Source organism: Mobula birostris, chromosome 2 (genome assembly GCF_030028105.1).
Source record: "Mobula birostris isolate sMobBir1 chromosome 2, sMobBir1.hap1, whole genome shotgun sequence".
Classification (NCBI taxonomy): Eukaryota; Metazoa; Chordata; class Chondrichthyes; order Myliobatiformes; family Myliobatidae; genus Mobula; species Mobula birostris.
This window is the reverse complement of record NC_092371.1, coordinates 150151349-150170643: the sequence shown is the minus strand read 5'-3', so window position 1 is coordinate 150170643 and position 19295 is coordinate 150151349. Positions and strand designations below refer to the sequence as shown.

General features: G+C 40.3%; 1 protein-coding gene across 2 annotated transcripts in view; it reads left to right on the top strand.

Moving 5' to 3' along the window:
- ascc3 (activating signal cointegrator 1 complex subunit 3) overlaps positions 1–19295 on the top strand; it is a 387895-nt gene that overhangs the window by 28760 nt on the left and 339840 nt on the right. For both annotated transcript variants that reach the window (XM_072250313.1, XM_072250317.1), the window contains exons 9-10: positions 11828–12028; positions 12967–13107. In XM_072250313.1, coding sequence (XP_072106414.1) covers positions 11828–12028; positions 12967–13107 — 342 coding nt within the window. The remainder of the gene's footprint in view (positions 1–11827; positions 12029–12966; positions 13108–19295) is intronic.

The following is a 19295-nucleotide window of genomic DNA, read 5'->3' as shown; positions in this document are numbered from 1 at the left end:
AGCAGAATTACTATGATAAATTGATAAGCTGTATTCAGAAGTGTGACTGTGGACATTTGTGGTTAGCATTTAAAAGAATGATGCATAATTTGCAACAAATGTAGATAACTTTCAGACACAAATGAAAAAGAAGAGTGCTTTAATTATTGATTATTGAAGAAATAGGCCTTCCGAATATCCAAGTACACAACACCAACTGATTATCCTTTGTCTGTCCTGCTTGTGATTTCTTCAAAGAATTCCAACAAATTTGTCAGGCAAGATTTTCCCTTGAGGAAACCATGCTGCCTTCAAGTACCTTGTAACCACATCCTCCAATTGACTTCAAGATCTTCCCAACTACGGGGGTCAGGTTAACTGGCCTATAATTTCCTTTCTTCTGCCTCTCTCCCTTCTTGAAGAGTAGAGTGACATTTGCAATTTTCCCATCTTCTGGAACCATTCTAGAATCTAGTGATTCTTAAAAGATCATTGCTAATGCCTCCACAATCTCTTCTGCTACCTCTTTCAGAACCCTAGGGTGCACACCATCTGGTCGAGGTGACTTATCTACCTTCAGACCTTTGTTTCCCAAGAATCTTCTCCCTAGTAATCGTAATTTCACACACTTTATGCCCCTGACGCTTGCAACTTCCACCATAGTGCTTGTGTCTTCCACAGTGAAAACTGACTCAAAATACTATTTCAATTCGCCTGCCATTTCCTTGTCTCCCATTACTAACTGTCCAACTTGCAGATACAATGGGGACTTTTAAGCGACTTGGATAGGTAGTTGGAGCTTAGGAAAATAGAGGGTTATGGGTAACCCTGAGTAATTTCTAAAATAAGTACATGTTCGGCACAGCATTGAAGACCGAAGGGCCTGTGTTGTGCTGTAGGTTTTCTGTGTTTCTATGAAAATCAATAAAAAAGATAAATAAAATAACCAAGGGGGAAGCACTAAAACCAGGTATTAGGAGCTTTTTAGAACTTGTGAAAAGATGACTAAATAAAAGTAAAGGTCGCTAGTTCGAGCCTTGGCTGAGGCAGCGTGTTGTGTCCTTGAGCAAGACACTTAACCACACATTGCTGTGCAACAACACCGGTGCCAAGCTGTATCAGCCCTAGTGCCCTTCCCTTGGACAACATTGGTGGCGTGGAGAGGGGAGACTTGCAGCATGGGCAACTGCCGGTATTCCATACAACCTTGCCCAGGCCTGCGCCCTGGAAACCTTCCAAGGCACAAATCCATGGTCTCACGAGACCAACGGATGCCTATATAAAAAGTAAGAAGAATATAAGTTTATAAATAAGCCAAATGAACAAGTTAACAAGTGCAAATGTGTATCCATTATCAAAAGGCAGAATTTATGATTGGACTTAAGCAATTAGCAGACGATATAAAACAATACTTTGCATTCAGGGATGGAAACATCAACAAAAACTCATAATGGAGAATCAAGTTTCATCTTAGATGAAGAGAGAAGGAATAAGCAGGTCATCCTTTCTTTGGCAGGCTGTGACTACTAGAGAAGTGTAGAATTAGTGTTTGTGTCAACTGATCATAGTCAATGTCAACAATTTGGTTAAGCACATCAAATATTATATTTCCAAGCTGCCACTGAAGTGAAATGGGTTGGCGGTGTGAATGTTGTTATAGGTGTAAAACGTCTGTAAGGGAGTGTAGACAAGTTAAATCAGTGGACGAAAATACGCCAGATGAAATACAATGTGGACAGATGGGAAGTTATCCATGTCAACAGAAATAAAATGTTGAATACATTCAGTGGCCACTTTATTAGGTACACCTGTTCTTTAATGCAAATATCTAATGAGCCAGTCATTTGACAGCAGCATAATGCATGCAAGCATACAGACATGTTCAAGATTGATCAGGCTGGTTCTCTGGATGATGGTTATGTCATATGTGCAGAATCTGAGTGGGCTGGACATGTATTTGTTAGTTTATAAAAAATGGAGATAACGAAATTGAAGCACACCACATTCTCAGAGGGATCAACAGGGTAGATACGAAAAGGGTGTTTTCCTGGCTATGCGGCCAGGAGCTGAAGCTCACTGGCTTAATGTTAGATTTGAAATGTTAGCTAGTAATTTGTTTAATCTGGAGAGTTACTTGAAACTGAGAAGTGAACTGGAGGACAGAGGAACCTGATGGGCAGTTGGCCCTGTATGCAGGCCAAATGGTATACAGGTTGGCTCACATAGAGAGGAAGCTTGTAAGCAGAGTGAGAGGGAGAATAGGCAGGTGATAGAGAAGGGATGCGCTCAGGCTGATGGTTTGAGATGTGTCTATTTTAATGCAAGGGGTATCATGAGCAAAGGGGATGAGCTTAGATCGTGGCTCAGCACTTGGAACAATGGTGGTGTGGCCATTACAGGGACTTGGATGGCTCAGGGTCAGGAATGGCTACTTAGAGTGCCAGGCCTTAGATGTTTCAGAAGGGTCAGGGAGGGAGGCAAAAGAGGTGGGGGTGCGGGGGTGCGGCACTGCTGATAAGAGATAGTGTCAAGGCTGCAGAAATGGAGGAAGTCATGGAGGGATTGTCTACTGAGTCTCTGTGGGTGGAAGTTAGAAACAGGAAGGGGTCAATAACTCTACTTGGTGTTTTTTTTCTCGAACCACCCAATATTAATAGGAACATCGAGGAGCAGATAGTGAGAGAGATTCTGGAACGGTGCAGTAATAACAGGGTTGTCATGATGGGAGATTTTAATTTCCCTGATATTGATTGGCATCTCCTTAGAGCAAGAGGTTTAGATGGGGTGGAGTTTGTTAGGTGTGTTCAGGAAGGTTTCTTGACATGGTATGAAGATAAGACTACAAGAGGAGAGGCTGTACTTGATCTGGTATTGGGAAATGAACCTGGTCAGATGTCAGGTTTCTCAGTGGGAGAGCATTTTGGAGATAGTGATCACAATTCTATCTCCTTTTCCATGGAGTTGGAGAGGGATAGGAACAGACAAGTTAGGAAAGCATTTAATTGGAGTAAGGGGAAATATCAAGCTATCAGGCAGGAACTTGGAAACATAAATTGGGAACAGATCTTCTCAGGGAAATGTATGGCAGAAATGTGGCAAGTGTTCAGGAGATATTTGCTTGGTGTTCTGCATAGCTACATTCCAATGAGACAGGGAAAGGATGGTAGGGTACAGGAACCATGGTTTACAAAGGCTGTCGAAAATCTAGTCAAGAAGAATAGAAAAGGTTATGAAAGGTTCAAAAGAACTAGGTATAATAAAGGTCTAGAAAATTAAAAGGCTGGCAGGAAGGAGCTTAAGAATGAAATTAGGAGAGCCAGAAGGGGCCATGAGAAGGCCTTGGCGAGCAGGATTAAGGAAAACCCCAAGGCATTTTACAAGTATGTGAAGAGCAAGAGGATAAGACATAAGAGAATAGGACCAATCAAGTGTGACAGTGGGAAAGTGTGTATGGAACTGGAGGAGATAGCAGAGATACTTAATGAATACTTTGCTTCAGTATTCACTATGGAAAAGGATCTTGGCAATTGTAGGGATGACTTACTGTGGATTGAAAAGCTTGAGCATATAGACATTAAGAAAGAGGATGTGATGAAGCTTTTGGAAAGCATCAAGTTGGGTAAGTCACCAGGACAGGACAAGATATACCCCAGGCTACTGTTGGAAGCGAGGGAGGAGATTTCTGAGCCTCTAGCAATAATCTTTGCATAATCAATGGGGACGAGAGAGGTTCCGGAGGATTGGAGGGTAACGGATGTTGTTTCCTTATTCAAGAAAGAGAGTAGAGATAGCCCAGGAAATTATAGAGCAGTGAATCTTACTTCAGTGGTTGGTAAGTTGATGGAGAAGATCCTGAGAGGCTGGATTTTTGAACATTTGGAGAGGCATAATAGGATTAGGAGTAGTCAGCATGGCTTTGTCAAAGGCAGGTCATGCCTTACGAGCGTAATTGAATTTTTTGAGGATGTGTCTAAACACATTGATGAAGGAAGAGCAGTAGATGTATTGTAGATGGATTTCAGCAAGGTAGTTGATAAGGTACCCCATGCAAGGCTTATTGGGAAAATATGAGGCATGGGATCCAAGGGGACCTTATTTTGTGGATCCAGAATTAGCTTGCCCACAGAAGGAAAAGAGTGGTTGTAAATGGGCCATATTCTGCATGGAAGTTGGTGACCTGTTCTGAGACCCCTTCTCTTTGTGATTTTTATAAATGACCTGGATGAGGAAGTAGAGGAATGGGTTAGTAAATTTGCTGATGACACAATGGTTGAGGGTGTTGTGGGTAGTGTTGAGGGCTGTCACAGGTTACAGTGAGACATGGATAGGATGCAAAACTGGGCTGAGAACTGGCAGATGGTGTTCAACACACATAGATGTGAGGTGGTTCATTTTGGTAGGTCAAATAGGATGGCAGAATATAATACTAATGGTAAGACTCTTGGCAGTGTGGAGGATGAGAGGGATCTTGGGGTCCGAGTCCATAGGACACTAAAAGCTCCCGTGCAGGTTGACTGTGTGGATCAGAAGGCATATGGTGTATCGGCCTTCATCAACTGTGGGATTGAGTTTAAGAGCCGAGAGGTAATGTTACAGCTATACAGGACATTGATCAGACCCCACTTGGAGTACTGTGCTCAGTTCTGGTCGCCTCACTACAGGAAGGATGTGGAAACCATAGGAAGGGTGCAGAGGAGATTTAGAAGGATGTTGCCTGTATTGGGGAGCATACCTAATGAGAATAGGTTGAGTAAACTTAGCCTTTTCTCCTTGGAGCAACAGAGGATGAGAGGTGATTTGATTGATAGAGGTGTATAAGATGATGAGAAGCACTGATCGTGTGGATAGTCAGAGGCTTTTTCGCAGGGCTGAAATCGCTATCATGAGAGGGCACAGTTTTAAGGTGCTGGGGAGTAGGTACAGAGGAGATGTCAGGGGTAAGTTTTTTAAGCAGAGAGTATGAGTGCATGGAATGGGCTGCCGGCGACAATGGTGGAGGGGATACAATAAGATCTTTTATGAGACTCCTGGATAGGTACACGGAGCTTAGAAAGATAGAGGGCTATGGTTAACCCTAGGTAATTTCTAAAATAAGTACGTGTTTGTCACAGCTTTGTGGGCCAAAGTGCCTGTATTGTGCTGTAGGTTTTCTATGTTTCTATGATGTAAATTAGAAATCAGATTAGAGACACGACTTCTGATAAGTGTCATGCTTTAGATTGTAAAGAATGAACACAATAAAGCATTGATACGAATATATCTTTAAATTGTTGTGGATCACTGTATCCACTTGGTGGTTTTTCTTTTGGAGAATCGAATACTTCTGAAGACGTCAAATTATCAACATCATATTTGTAAGGTAGATTGATCTGTGTTCATACTATATTCGCAGTGCAGAATGAGAGCAGTTTTACAGTACTCTGCGCATATGGGACTGAAAGGTTGTTGTGATTTCAAGGTGGGAAAAATTTGCTTTTGGCTGAAACTTTTTCATTTCTACTTTAAAATTGATTTAACAGATCATTGAGCAGTCATGTGGTTTAGATGGAACAAGCAGTCCTTGCTTTAAAGGAGCTACCTAATACAGTGCTTTCCCAGGTTATTGCCATAGCTGTTGACCAATTTAAAATAGAAGTAATGAACTTCATATTCATTTTAAAATATGTAAAAGATAGTGGTAAATGGAAAATACCGTGCTATTCAGATTATTGTTTGGTGTGTTACTATCATTTCAAATTTGTATTTATTCCCTTGCTTTTAGAAACACATTTTATTGGATTTTGGTCAAATGCTACTGTGAGACCTAAATCTCTCTGTTCCTTTACTTGTCTGTATCCCTTTTAAATATTTTACTAGTATCTGCCTCAACTATTCCTCTGGCAACTAATTCCAAATATTCATCATTCTCTTGTGAAGGAAACATAACCCTCAAATCTCCTTTAAATTCCTCTCCTTTCAATTTAAACATCCACTCTTTAGTTTGGACGTCTTTCCTGGGAAAAGGATTCTGACTTTCTATCCTATCCATGCTCCTCATAATTTTGTAAACCTCTATAAAGTCACTCTTCTGCTTTTCTTGTTGCACATTATTATTTTTCCATTTGGCTCCAAACTGAAAATCAATTGTCCTTACCATTTCTGAACACCTAAAACCTATTCTTGTTGATTTAGCTGGCTGTGCTAACTCTGCTCATAGCCAAACTTTTCTGCTTTTTGATAGCTGTATTAGTATTTCATAACATCCAAGAGAGAATTTGTTTGGTTGCAAGTTTTGTCTTCTTAGTAGAATTTAAAAATCCATTTAGAACTACTGATCATGTTTTGTTTCTTAAGTTACTTTTAGAATAAAAGATATAAGGGTCACCCCAAATTTCTGCTCTAATGCCCCATTTGTAATCACGCTGGTTAGTTTGCCAAGTGCCCTTAAGACTAAAAGGTAGAATTGTAGATGCAAATTAGAAACATAGAAAATAGGTGCAGGAGTAGGCCATTCGGCCCTTCGAGCCTGCACCACCATTCAGTACGATCATGGCTGATCATCCAACTCAGAACCCTGTACCTGCCTTCTCTCCATACCTCCTGATCTCTTTAGCCCTAAGGGCCATATCTAACTCCTTCTTAAATATAGCCAATGAACTGGCCTCAACTGTTTCCTGTGGCAGAGAATTCCACAGATTCACCACTCTCTGTGTGAAGAAGTTTTTCCTCATCTGGGTCCTAAAAGGCTTCCCCTTTATCCTCAAACTGTGACCCCTCGTTCTGGACTTTCCCAACATCGGGAACAATCTTCCTGCATCTAGCCTGTCCAATCCCTTTAGAATTTTATACGTTTCAATCAAATCCCCCCTCAATCTTCTAAATTCCAGAGAGTACAAGCCTAGTCCATCCAGTCTTTCATCATATGAAAGTCCTGCCATCCCAGGAATCAATCTGGTGAACCTTCTTTGTACTCCCTCTATGGCAAGGATGTCTTTCCTCAGATTAGGAGACCAAAACTGTACACAATACTCCAGGTGTGGTCTCACCAAGACCTTGCACAACTGCAGTAGTACCTCCCTGCTCCTGTACTCAAATCCTCTTGCTATGAATGCCAGCATACCATTGGCCTTTTTCACCGCCTGCTGTACCTGCATGCCCACTTTCAAAGACTGGTGTACAATGACACCCAGGTCTCGTTGCACCTCCCCTTTTACTAATCAGCCACCATTCAGATAATAATCTGTTTTCCTGTTCTTGCCACCAAAGTAGATAACCTCACATTTATCCACATTAAATTGCATCTGCCATGAAATTGCCCACTCACCTAACCTATCCAAGTCAGCCTGCTTCCTCTTAACATCCTCCTCACAGCTAACACTGCTGCCCAGCTTTGTGTCATCCGCAAACATGGAGATACTGCATTTAATTCCCTCGTCTAAGTCATTAATATATATTGTAAACAACTGGGGTCCCTGCACTGAGCCTTGCGGTACCCCACTAGTCACTGCCTGCCATTCTGAAAAGGTCCCGTTTATTCCCGCTCTTTGCTTCCTGTCTGCCAACCAATTCTCTATCCACATCAATACCATACCCCCAATACCGTGTGCTTTAAGTTTGCACACTAATCTCCTGTGTGGGACCTTGTCAAAAGCCTTTTGAAAATCTAAATATACCACATCCACTGGTTCTCCCCCATCCACTCTATTAGTTACATCCTCAAAAAATTCTGTGAGATTCGTCAGACATGATTTTCCTTTCACAAATCCATGCTGACTTTGTCTGATGATTTCATCGCTTTCCAAATGTGCTGTTATCACATCTTTGATAACTGACTCTAGCATTTTCCCCACCACCGATGTCAGGCTAACCGGTCTATAATTCCCCGGTTTCTCTCTCCCTCCTTTTTTAAAAAGCAGTGTTACATTAGCCACCCTCCAATCCTCAGGAACTAATCCAGAATCTAAAGAGTTTTGAAAAATTATCACAAATGCATCCAGTATTTCTTGGGCCACTTCCTTAAGCACTCTGGGATGCAGACCATCTGGCCCTGGGTATTTATCTGCCTTTAATCCCTTCAATTTACCTCACACCACTTCCCTACTAACATATATTTCCCTCAGTTCCTCCATCTCACTAGACCCTCAGTCCCCTTCTATTTCCGGAAGATTATTTATGTCCTCCTTAGTGAAGACAGAACCAAAGTAGTTATTCAATTGGTCCTGGCTTATCTCAACATTTTATCATTATCATTTACCCTGCAAATGGCAACACAATTAGATAGGGTGGTAAAGAAGGCATATATTTTGCTTACCTTCATTGGCTGGGCTCTTAAATATAAGGCTGGGAAGTCCTGTAAAACTTTAGTTACGCCACATTTGGAGTATACAGTGCCCGTTATTCAGCCCCCAACTCTTTGCTTACATAAATGAGTATTACAACCAGGGATTTTGTTCAATTGAACTGAGAATTTTTATTTATGAATTACATGCTCCTTTTTTCACATTAGACCCCCCCCCCAAACATGGGAAAATTGTAAAGCATGAAAAACTAGAAAATAGAAAACTGTAATATCAGCAGGTGAAAAGTACTCATCACCCTTTGCTCAGTACTTGATTGAACCACCTCGCACACTTATTACAGCCAGTAGTCATTTTGGATAAGTCTGTGATGGAGCAAGATTTACATATTTCTCTTTGCAAAATTGCTCAAGCTGTGCCAAGTCAGTTGGGGAGCAGGGGTAGACAGCATTCTGAGGACTGCCAGAGATGTTCGATTGGGTTAAGGTCTGGACTCTGTCTGGGCCACTTAAGGACATCAGTTTTTTTCATTTGAAGCCACTCTATGATTGCTTTGGCAGTGTGCTTTGGGTTGTTGTCCTGCTGTAAGATGAACTTCCTCTCCAGTTTAAGCTTTCTGACAGGCTAGCAAGTTTTTATCCAGGATCTGTCTGTACTTAGCAACGTTCGTCTTCCTATTAATTCCGACTAGTCCCTCCTGTTGAAAACAATCCCCAGAACATGATGCTACTTCCACCATACTTTACAGAAAGGATGTTGTTATCTGACAGGTGCATAGTATTAGATGCCAACGTACACCTTAGCTTTGAGGCCAAAAAGTTCCACTTTAGACTCATCCGATGAGGCCTTCTTCCACATCTTTACAGTATCTTCTAAGTGACACTTTGCAAAGTCTTTACAGCAAGGATATGCTTTTTTTTATATACCCATTTTGTGCAAGGCCTTGGAGGTTGTGGAACCATGAATTTCATCTCCAGTTGCAGCCACTGGCTTCTGCAATTCACTTAGAGTGACTGTTGGCATTACAAGTGTCATTCTTCATCAGTGACTAAGTTTAGAGGAGCAACCTGACCTTGGCACTGTGGCTGTAGTTTCATATTTTTTTCTACTTTTTCATGATGGACTGCACTAAGCTCCAAGGTACGTCCACTGCCTTTGAGATGGTCTGTAACCTTCCCCATATTTGTGCTTCTTCATTATTTACCTGACTTGAATGCTCTTTTGTTTTCATTTTGATTTGGTCTGTTGAAAATCTATCACTCTGTTGGACCTGATGGAGAGAAAGGGTATTTACTCTTATGAATTCATTAAAAAAGGTGATCCTTCAATTTTCTACATCAACAAATTAGGTGAGTTGGGTAAGGTAATATTGTACTTGAGGAAAGTTAGTGTAGTGTTAGTCCTTGGTTTATCCTGTTTTTTTTTTGTGGTATCACTCTGGAGGAACATTGTGTCATTTCTTAATGCATGCATTTCTAAATGACAATAAACGAGGACTGAGCGTCCTCATAATCTAATCTAAATTAAAGGGGATGAATACTTTTTCAGTCTCACAATGTTGATTAATTTTTCATAAATTATTGACAGGCTTTGGAATTTTCTTCTGATTTGACAGGATGCACAATGTTTTCAAAAAATCCTACTTCAATATACTTTAAATTTAGAAAATGATACAATAAAATGTGAGAATATTTGTGGAGGCTGTATACTTTTCCAAGGTACTGTATATGCAGTCACCATATTATAGGAAGGATGTGGATGGAGGCTTTGGTGAGGGTGCAGAAGAGGTTTGTCAGAATGTTTGTATCTATTGAGATGCTGCCTGAAATTTGAATCAAGCTGCTGGAGTCATTTCAAAGTTCAAAGTAAATTTATTATCAGAGTACGCATACAATATTGAGGTTTGTCTTCTTGTAGTCAGCTACAAAACAAAGAAGCACAATAGAATCCATGAAAAACCCCACACAACAAAGATCAACAAACATCCAAAATGCAAAAAAGCACAAATCATGCAAACGATAAAAAAGTAAACAAATAATACACAGAACTTGACCCGCAGAGTCTCCAAAAGTGAGTCCATAGCCAGAGAGCCAGTTCAGCGCTCAGCTGAGTAAAGCCCATCCAGGGGCCCTGTGGCTACGGACCATAGCTGCGGGGTCTGTTCAGCACTGAGGTGGGTGAATCTGATGGCTGCAGGGCAACAACTACTCCCAAACCTGGTGGCGTGGACCCAAGATTTCTGCACCATCCACCCAATGGTAGCAGCGAGAAGAGGAGACAGGTCAAACCCACTTGGCAGAACTTAAGCTTAACTTGTGCGAAGAGTGCTCCTGCCTCTAAGTGGCACTATCTGCACGTGTTTTTTGTAAAATATATAAACCCGCAGTATGCTTAGAATTTGTTTCAGGCACAAAAAAATCGTTAAGTTACATTACCATGCATTGTAGGAAGTTGACTTTTATGTGTTTTTTTCTACTGATTTTTCATAAGGTTAGGGAAGATGCTTATCTCAGATTGTTTTTATTATCTATTAGATTCCTTGGAAGTACAGCAAACAAATAAAACATATTAGCACAAAGCATTATTCTATTTATGTTTTGAACATGTAATGCATGATGGTGGGCTACATTCACTTAATTTTCTTTCATTTAACAATTGTCGACACAAGATGTTTTTTGTTGAAAAAGTTGTTTTTTTTAATTGTTTCATTTTGCTACTGAGTAATTAACATGTATTTGTATTAATGTAATTGTGCATCTCTTCTGTGGCAGCTATATGCCACTACTACATATTTTCCAGTGTGAACTCTTAAAAACTATTTATAATACTGTATATGTAAAAAAAAAGATGTATTTCACATTGATCTTCTATTCGATCTATAAATTCCCAACATACAATGGAATAGGTAAGCATCAGCTTCCAATTTTCAACTTTATAAACTCTTCAGTTAAGCCTAATTCTCACTGTGCTTGTACAATTGCGCTGAGATTTCTCTAGTGAAAAATAGTTTTAAATTTTGTTGTGTTCTTTCCTTATTCAGCTCAGGGCATTTGCATATGCATTCGCAAACAAAGGAGACATTTACTCAGCTGTAAGAAAACACTTTATTAGATCTAACACAAATGTAATACAGAAAGAAAAACAAATGTCTACAGTAGTAGCAGTACCTAAATCAAAATACTTGGCATTCAGAAAGCAAGCCGATCTCTACAACGTCCACAGATCTAACAATCTCACACACCCTGTTTTTCCTCCCCTTCCCCCCCTCCCCCTCCCCTGTACTCAACATGCTGTTCCTTTTCTGAGCACCAGCTGTATTCCAGCCCAAGACAAAAGTCTCTTCCCCCATTGCACAAAGAAAGTACCCCTTATGATACCCTTTAAGAGTCCTTAATATATCCCATTATTAGACTTGATCTCTTTTGCAATAAAGCCATGTATTCAATTGGACCTCTTAATTGCAAGTTTTACTTTTCATCTCACATTTATAGATACCAACATCTCTCTTGCACGTCCATCGAAGGTCTGATATTGCAGAAGGTTTATAATAATTTTCATGCTTATACTTTCAGATTGGTCAGATGGCTTTCAAAGGGATGAAGCGACTGAACCGCATCCAGTCCATCGTTTTTGAGACAGCTTACAACACCAACGAGAACATGCTGATCTGTGCCCCAACAGGAGCTGGGAAAACTAACATTGCCATGCTTACTGTTCTGCATGAAATCCGAAAGCATGTTCAACAAGGAGTTATCAGAAGGGATGAGTTCAAGGTACAAATTTATTTAAGTTTCATCTGGGATAAAACATGAAATATTTCATTATCCATTGCTCCAAATAAACTTGGAGCTGCATTCACCACTGGCATCTTCTCCCTTGCTGGCTAGATTCACGCATACCAAAGTTAATCTGATTGATGACTATCCAGTTGGAAATTCCACAAAAATACTTTGATAGTTGGTTAGACAATGTTTCTAGACTGAATCAGCTGTTCAAGCCATCAGCAGGCTAGAATACATTGATATCACTAATTCTCATAAGCAATTAAAATTAAATAAATGTATAAAATACTAGAAATACTTAAAACAATTGAAATAAACTCGGTGAGTTTCAAGATGTGACAAATCATCTAAATTTGCCTCCCTTCCCTCTGACTGCTCCCTCCTATTAAAAAGTGTAGAAGTCAGATTTCCCAATGCAACTGATGGGAAACTGCAGGAAGTTTTGCATCACTTCTATGCTCCATGAGGAGTTCCCTGTTGTATTATATTTGACATATTACCAGGAAAAAATTCTCTCTGGACCTCTTTGAAAGCTATAAGAAAGAGAGAAAAAAATATATATATATCGAGAGAGAGAGAATTTTCTTTTGTAGAAATGGATACATATGTTGAACATCTGCATTTAGTAATATGTAAAATTCATCCAAATGTAGGGATGTTCATAAATTGAGCATTCTTAACTCAGTGATGACCTGTAAAGTCATTACATAATGTAAACAGCTTTCTAAATGGTAATGTGTTTAATTCTGTTTTAAGTCAATTTCTATGTTAGTTAAATAAAATACATGACTATTTATATAGTTTCAATATGGATCATTTTTCACACATGATTATTAGTATTCTTCAGCCTTACTAGATAATAAAGTGGTTCATGTAGATTTTTGATCTACATAACAGTTTTTTTGACTTGTTATTAATCTTTACTCTAGATTGTATATGTAGCTCCTATGAAGGCCTTAGCTGCTGAGATGACAAATTACTTCAGCAAGCGCCTTGAGCCATTGGGCATCTTGGTGAAGGAGCTTACTGGGGACATGCAGCTGACCAAAGGAGAAATTTTACGGACACAGGTATGACCAGGAGTTCATTGCATTCAAGCATAAATTGGTGCAAAATTTTGTCTATATTTGTTTAATTGAGCAGATTATGACTTGAATTCGCATAAAATTGCTTCTAATTCCAGAATATGTATTTCAATGGATTTCATTATTTTTAGCTGAATACAAGACCTTATGAAATGTAGGAAAAGAAAAATTGGTATTCTATCATTTTCAAACAACATTCTTGAATTTTAAACGGATCTGTTGGCACTCTCACTTTTTCCAACCCACCTCTTCTTCTGCCCATGGCCTTGCCTGCTTTCAGAATCTCTTCTGAGCTTCCCCTCTGTAGATCTAAAGAAAAGTCTTCAGTAAAAGTTTTGTTCTTCTGTGATCTATAAGGTACAAGCTAGACTTGGTGAAGAACTTCCATCACTTTCACTTCTGTTCCTATTTTGTTGGCCAGAAATCCTCAGGCTTCTGTTATTTCCCTTGACTCCAGAAGTTTCGATCCAATTGGATTACTCCTTCTGACATCTTACCCACTTTAGATGCATTGATTAGCATTTATTTTGCTTTTAGTGTATTATATTTGCTGCTAACAATGTAGTCTTCACATTCATAAAACTACAAACCCCATTTCCAGAAAAGTTGGGATATTTTCCAAAATGCAATAAAAACAAAAATCTGTGACATATTAATTCATGTGAACCTTTATTTAACTGACAAAAGTACAAAGAAAAGATAGTTTTACTGACCAACTTAATTGTATTTTGTAAACATACACAAATTTAGAATTTGATGGCTGCAACACACTCAACATATATTGGGACAGAATTAAAATAAGATTGAAAAGTGCACAGAATATTCAAGTATCAGTTCAAAAGGAACATTTCTCAATGCAAGATTGCAGAGAATTTAGGTCTTTCAACATCTAGTGTACATAATATTGTGAGAAGATTCAGAGAATTCAGAGACATCTCAGTGCGTAAAGGGCAAGGTCGGAAATCACTGTTGAATGCGCTTGATCTTCGAGTCCTCAGGCGGCACTGCCTAAGAAACCGTCATGATACTGTGACAATTATAGCCACCTGGGCTCAGGAGTACTTTGGAAAACCATTGTCACTCAACGCAGTCCGTCGCTGCATCCAGAAATGCAACTTGAAACTGTATTACGCAAGGAGGAAGCCATTCATCAACTCTATGCAGAAACGCCGGTGAATTCTCTGGGCCCGAGCTCATCTCAGATGGACCGAAAGAGTGTGGAACCGTGTGCTGTGGTCAGGTGAGTCCACATTTCAGCTAGTTTTCGGAAAAGCCGGGCGTCGAGTTCTCCGTGCCAAAGATGAAAATGACCATCCAGATTGTTATCAGCGAAAGGCGCAAAAGCCAGCATCTGTGATGGTATGGGGGTGCATCAGTGCCCACAGCATGTGTGAATTGCATGTATGTGAACGTACCATTGACTCTGAGGCATATATTAGGATTTTTGAGAGACATAGGTTGCCATCAAGGCGACGTCTCTTCCCGGGACGTCCATGCTTATTTCAGCAGGACAATGCCAGACCACATTCTGCACGGACTACAACAGTGTGGCTTTGTAGACACAGAGTGCGTGTGCTTGACTGGCCTGCTGCCAGTCCAGATCTATCTCCTATTGAAAATGTATGGCGCATCATGAAGAGGAGAATCAGACAACGGAGACCACGGACTGTTGAGCAGCTGAAGTCTTATATCAAGCAAGAATGGACAAAATTCCCAATTGCAAATTGACTACAATTAGTATCCTCAGTTCCAAAATGATTAAAAAGTGTTATTAAAAAGAAAGGTGATGTAACACAATGGTAAACGTGCCTCTGTCCCAACTTTTGTTGAGTGTGTTGCAGCCATCAAATTCTAAATTTGTGTATGTTTACAAAATACAATTAAGTTGGTCAGTAAAACTATTGAAAATCTTTTCTTTGTACTCTTGTCAGTTAAATAAAGGTTCACGTGAATTAACATATCACAGATTTTTGTTTTTATTGCATCTTGGAAAATATCCCAACTTTTCTCGAAATGGGGTTTGTACATGACAGTGTAATGCTTTACAGTGACAGCGATCGGGATTTATTTCCCACTGCTGTATGTAAGGAGTTTGTACATTCTCCTCATGATGATGTCAGATTCCTCTGCATGCTCCAGCTTCCTTCTGCATTCCAAAGAGTCAGTAAGGTTTGTAAGTATGTAGTATGGTAGCATAGCAGTTAGCGTGACGATTTACAGCACCAATGATCAATGTTCAATTTTCTCTGGTGTATAGAAGGAGTTTGTATGTTCTACTTGTGATTGGGGTGGGTTTCTTCCAGGTATGCATAAGGCGTGACTTGGATCCACTCCTATTTGCCTACAGTCACAACAGGTCAACAGCAGGTTCCTTTTCATTGGCTCTTCTCTCAGCTTTGGAACATCAGGATGCTTATAATTGACTACAGCTCAGCATTCAACATTATCGCCTTCTCAGCTAATCGCTAAGCTCCAAATCTAGGCCTTGATATCTACCTCTGCAACTGGATTCTTGATTTCTTCACGTGTAGACCCCAGTCAGTATGGATAAGCAACAACATCTCCACTGTCACCATCAGCACAAGTGCACCATAAGGCTGTGAGCTTAGCCTCCTACTCTACTTGCCTTATACTAAGACTGTGTGGCTAGTACAGCTCCAATGCCATATTGAAGTGTGCTGACAACACTATAGCTACTGGATTACTGGAAATCTGGTTGAATGGTGCCACAGCAACAATCTCTCAGACAGCATCAGCAAAACCAATGAGTTGATCATTGACTGCAGGAGGAAGAAGCCAGAGGTCCCTGAGCCAGTCCTCATTAGGGGATCGTAGATGGAGCAGGTAGATAATTTTAAGTTTCTTGGCTTTGTCATATCAGAGGATCTGTGCTGGGATCAATGTGTAAGTGTCATTTCAAACTAGGCACGGTATTGCCTCTACTTTCTTAGAAGTTTGCGTAGCTTCAGCATGTCATCTAAAACTTTGACACACTTCTATATTGCACAGTGCAGAGTATCCTGACTGGTTACATCATGGCCTAGTATGGAAACACCAATGCCCAGGAACTGAAAAATTTAGAGGAAGCGGTGGATACAGCCTATCATGTAGGCAAAGCCCTCCGGACCATTGAGCACATTTAGAAGAAGCACTTCCACAAGAAAGCAGCATCCATCATAATCTCTATATCAGTTTGAAGAAGTGAGGCAAAGCAGCAACAACTTCATGGACCCTGTACAGGTTACAGAGGAGGAGGTGTTTGCTACCCTGAGGCAACTCAGGGTGGATAAATCCCCAGGACCTGACAAGGTGCTCTCTCTGATCTTACAGGAAGAAAGTTCAGAAATTGCCGGGGCCCTAGAAGAGATATATAAGACATCCTTAGCGACAAGAGAGGTATCAGCATATTCGAGGATAGCCAATGTTGTTTTACTGTTTAAAAAAAAAGGCTGTAAACATAAACCAGGAAGTTATGGACCGACAACTGACATCACTCTGACATCAGTTGTGGGAAAGTTATTGGATGGTATTCTAAAGGACTGGATATGTCAATAGTGCGCATGCGCCGGTGGTGCATGCAGCCTGTTACAGCCGTTCCGATCAGTATTCTTTTTTCTTCTTACTTTTTAACTTACGTTATTTTTTGTATTTTTTTTCACGGTAACACGTCGAAGCCGCACCCTCTCCAACATGCTGGTAGAGAGAGTTTTATTTCATAGTCATAGTCATACTTTATTGATCCTGGGGGAAATTGTTTTTCGTTACAGTTGCACCATAAATAATAAATAGTAATACAACCATAAATAGTTAAATAGTAATATGTAAATTATGCCAGTAAATTATGAAATAAGACCAGGACCAGCCTATCTTTTTTATTTGGGTTTTTAACGCTGGAAATAGTTAACATTCGGGCATGTCTCATTAGTGGGACAGAAGCATGGTCGCATTGTTCATTCCAGGGACCAGCTGCTTGCACTTATGCCGGCCGGTTTAGCGAACAGAGCGGCGGACACCCCTGCTGAAATCTGGAGGGAAACACACAGAAAATGCAGAGGGGGATCACAAAGTCGAGGAACGAGGACCGGGTCGAGACAACAGAGATTTATGGAGAAGAGGAGTTCGGTGGGTAATAAAGTGGACGAGTTCACGGTGCTAGCCAGGCGTCAGAGAACATTTCGGGAGTGCAGTGTTATGTGTTTCACTGGAACGGGGCTGCACGAGGACATACCTGATCAAAACTTTTCCATGGACGGCTTCCAGACTATTCGGGCTGACCCGAAGTGCACTGAGAGCGGTAAGCGTAAAGGAGTTGGGTGCTTACTGTTCTGGTTAACAACAGATGATGCAATCCGGGTCATATTACGATCGGGGAACGTGTTTGTAGACCGGATATTGAAGGTTTTACTGTTGAACTTTGGCCATATTCCACCGAGATACAACACTGGGCGGCACAGGAGGTCGTTCCTGCTTGTGGCCATCGAACTTGCAGTCAGACACCCTGAGCCAATAGGCTGGTCCTGGACTTACTTTCCATCTGGCATAGTTTGCATTTTGTTGTTTGATTGTTCGTGGTTTGTGTATTGCTATTTTTATGCTTTATTCTTGGTTGGTGCAGCTGTAACGAAACCCAATTTCCCTCGGGATCAATAAGGTATATCTATCTCTATCTATTTATCTATCTATGTAAGTATTCTGATAGACATGAACTGATTAAGGATATTCTGCATGGTAGGTCATGTCTAACCAATCTTAGAGAGTTTTTTGAGGCAGTTACCAGGAACGTGGATGAAGGCATGGCAGTAGATGTTGTCTACATGGACTTCAGTAAGGCATTTTCATGGAAGTTTAATCAAAAAGGTTCAGTATGCAGAATTATGAGGGGTATATATAGGGTAAACGCAAGCAGGCTTTTTCCACTGAGTTAGGGTGGGACTACAATCAGAGGTCATAGGTTGAGGGTGAAAGTTGAGAAGTTTAAGGGGAATATGAGGGAACTTCTTCACTCAGAGGATCATGAGAGTGTGGAATGAATGCGTTGGTGTATGCAAGCTTGATTTCAACGTTTAAGGGAAGTTTGGGTTGGTACCTGGGTAGTCGAGATATAGAGGACTATGGTTCCAGTGCAGGCCGTTGGGAGTAGGCAGTTTATATGGTTTTGGCATGGACTGGATGGGCCAAGGGCCTGTTTCTGTTCTGTGCTTCTCTATGACTCCGCCGTTGAGGCCATGCCCTCTTCTTGCTCCTATCATTGGACAGGAAGTAGAGGAGCCAAAGTTCGCCCACATCAGGTTCAGGAATGGTTATTTCCCTACAACCATCAGGATCCCAAACAAGCATAGATAACTTCATTAACCTCAACTCTGAACTGATTCCACAATGTAGAGACTCAATCTGAAGGACTGTGCAACTCATTTATTTATATTTGTACAATTTGAGTTCTTGTGCACATTGGCTGTTTGTCATTCTTTGTTTATGCATAGTTTCTATAAATTCTGTTGTACATATTTCTTTATTTTCCTGTAAATACATACAAGAAATTGAATCTCAAGGTAGTATATGGTGATGTGCATGTACTCCAATAATAAATTTACTTTGACTTTGAGTGCTTCAGCTTCCTTCCACATTTTGAAGATTTGCTGGTTAGTAAGGTGTGGATATAGAATCTTGGCGCCGAATACATGGCAACGCTTGTGGGCTACCCCCAACACGTTGTTGATGCAAATGATGCATTTTCTTGTAAGTTTTGATGTATAGTACGTATGACATATAAAGCTGAGTTTTACATTCCAACTAAAAGCTTCACCTATCTTGCAATGGAAAGTAAATATTTAGTATAGTCCACTATTTGTGCAAGTCTAGACAATGTTATTACTTGGAACCATTATGCATGATAGCATTTTATAAATTAAAATGTTGTTGCATGCTGTATAGTTCAGCCCATGCATCTTGAAAATTTGCACAGGTGGCTGAGGAAGAAGTTGATAATTTTTAAGGCAGAACTTAATAGATTCTTGATGAGCAAAGAGATGAAAGATTACTGCAAGTGTATGAAAATACAGAATTGTTATTATAATTTGATCAGCCAGGATCTTATCAAGTCGTAAAGGATGCCAGTGGGGCCAAGGAACTCTTCCTGGTCCTTATTCATCAGAATTAGATTTATTAACAACAAC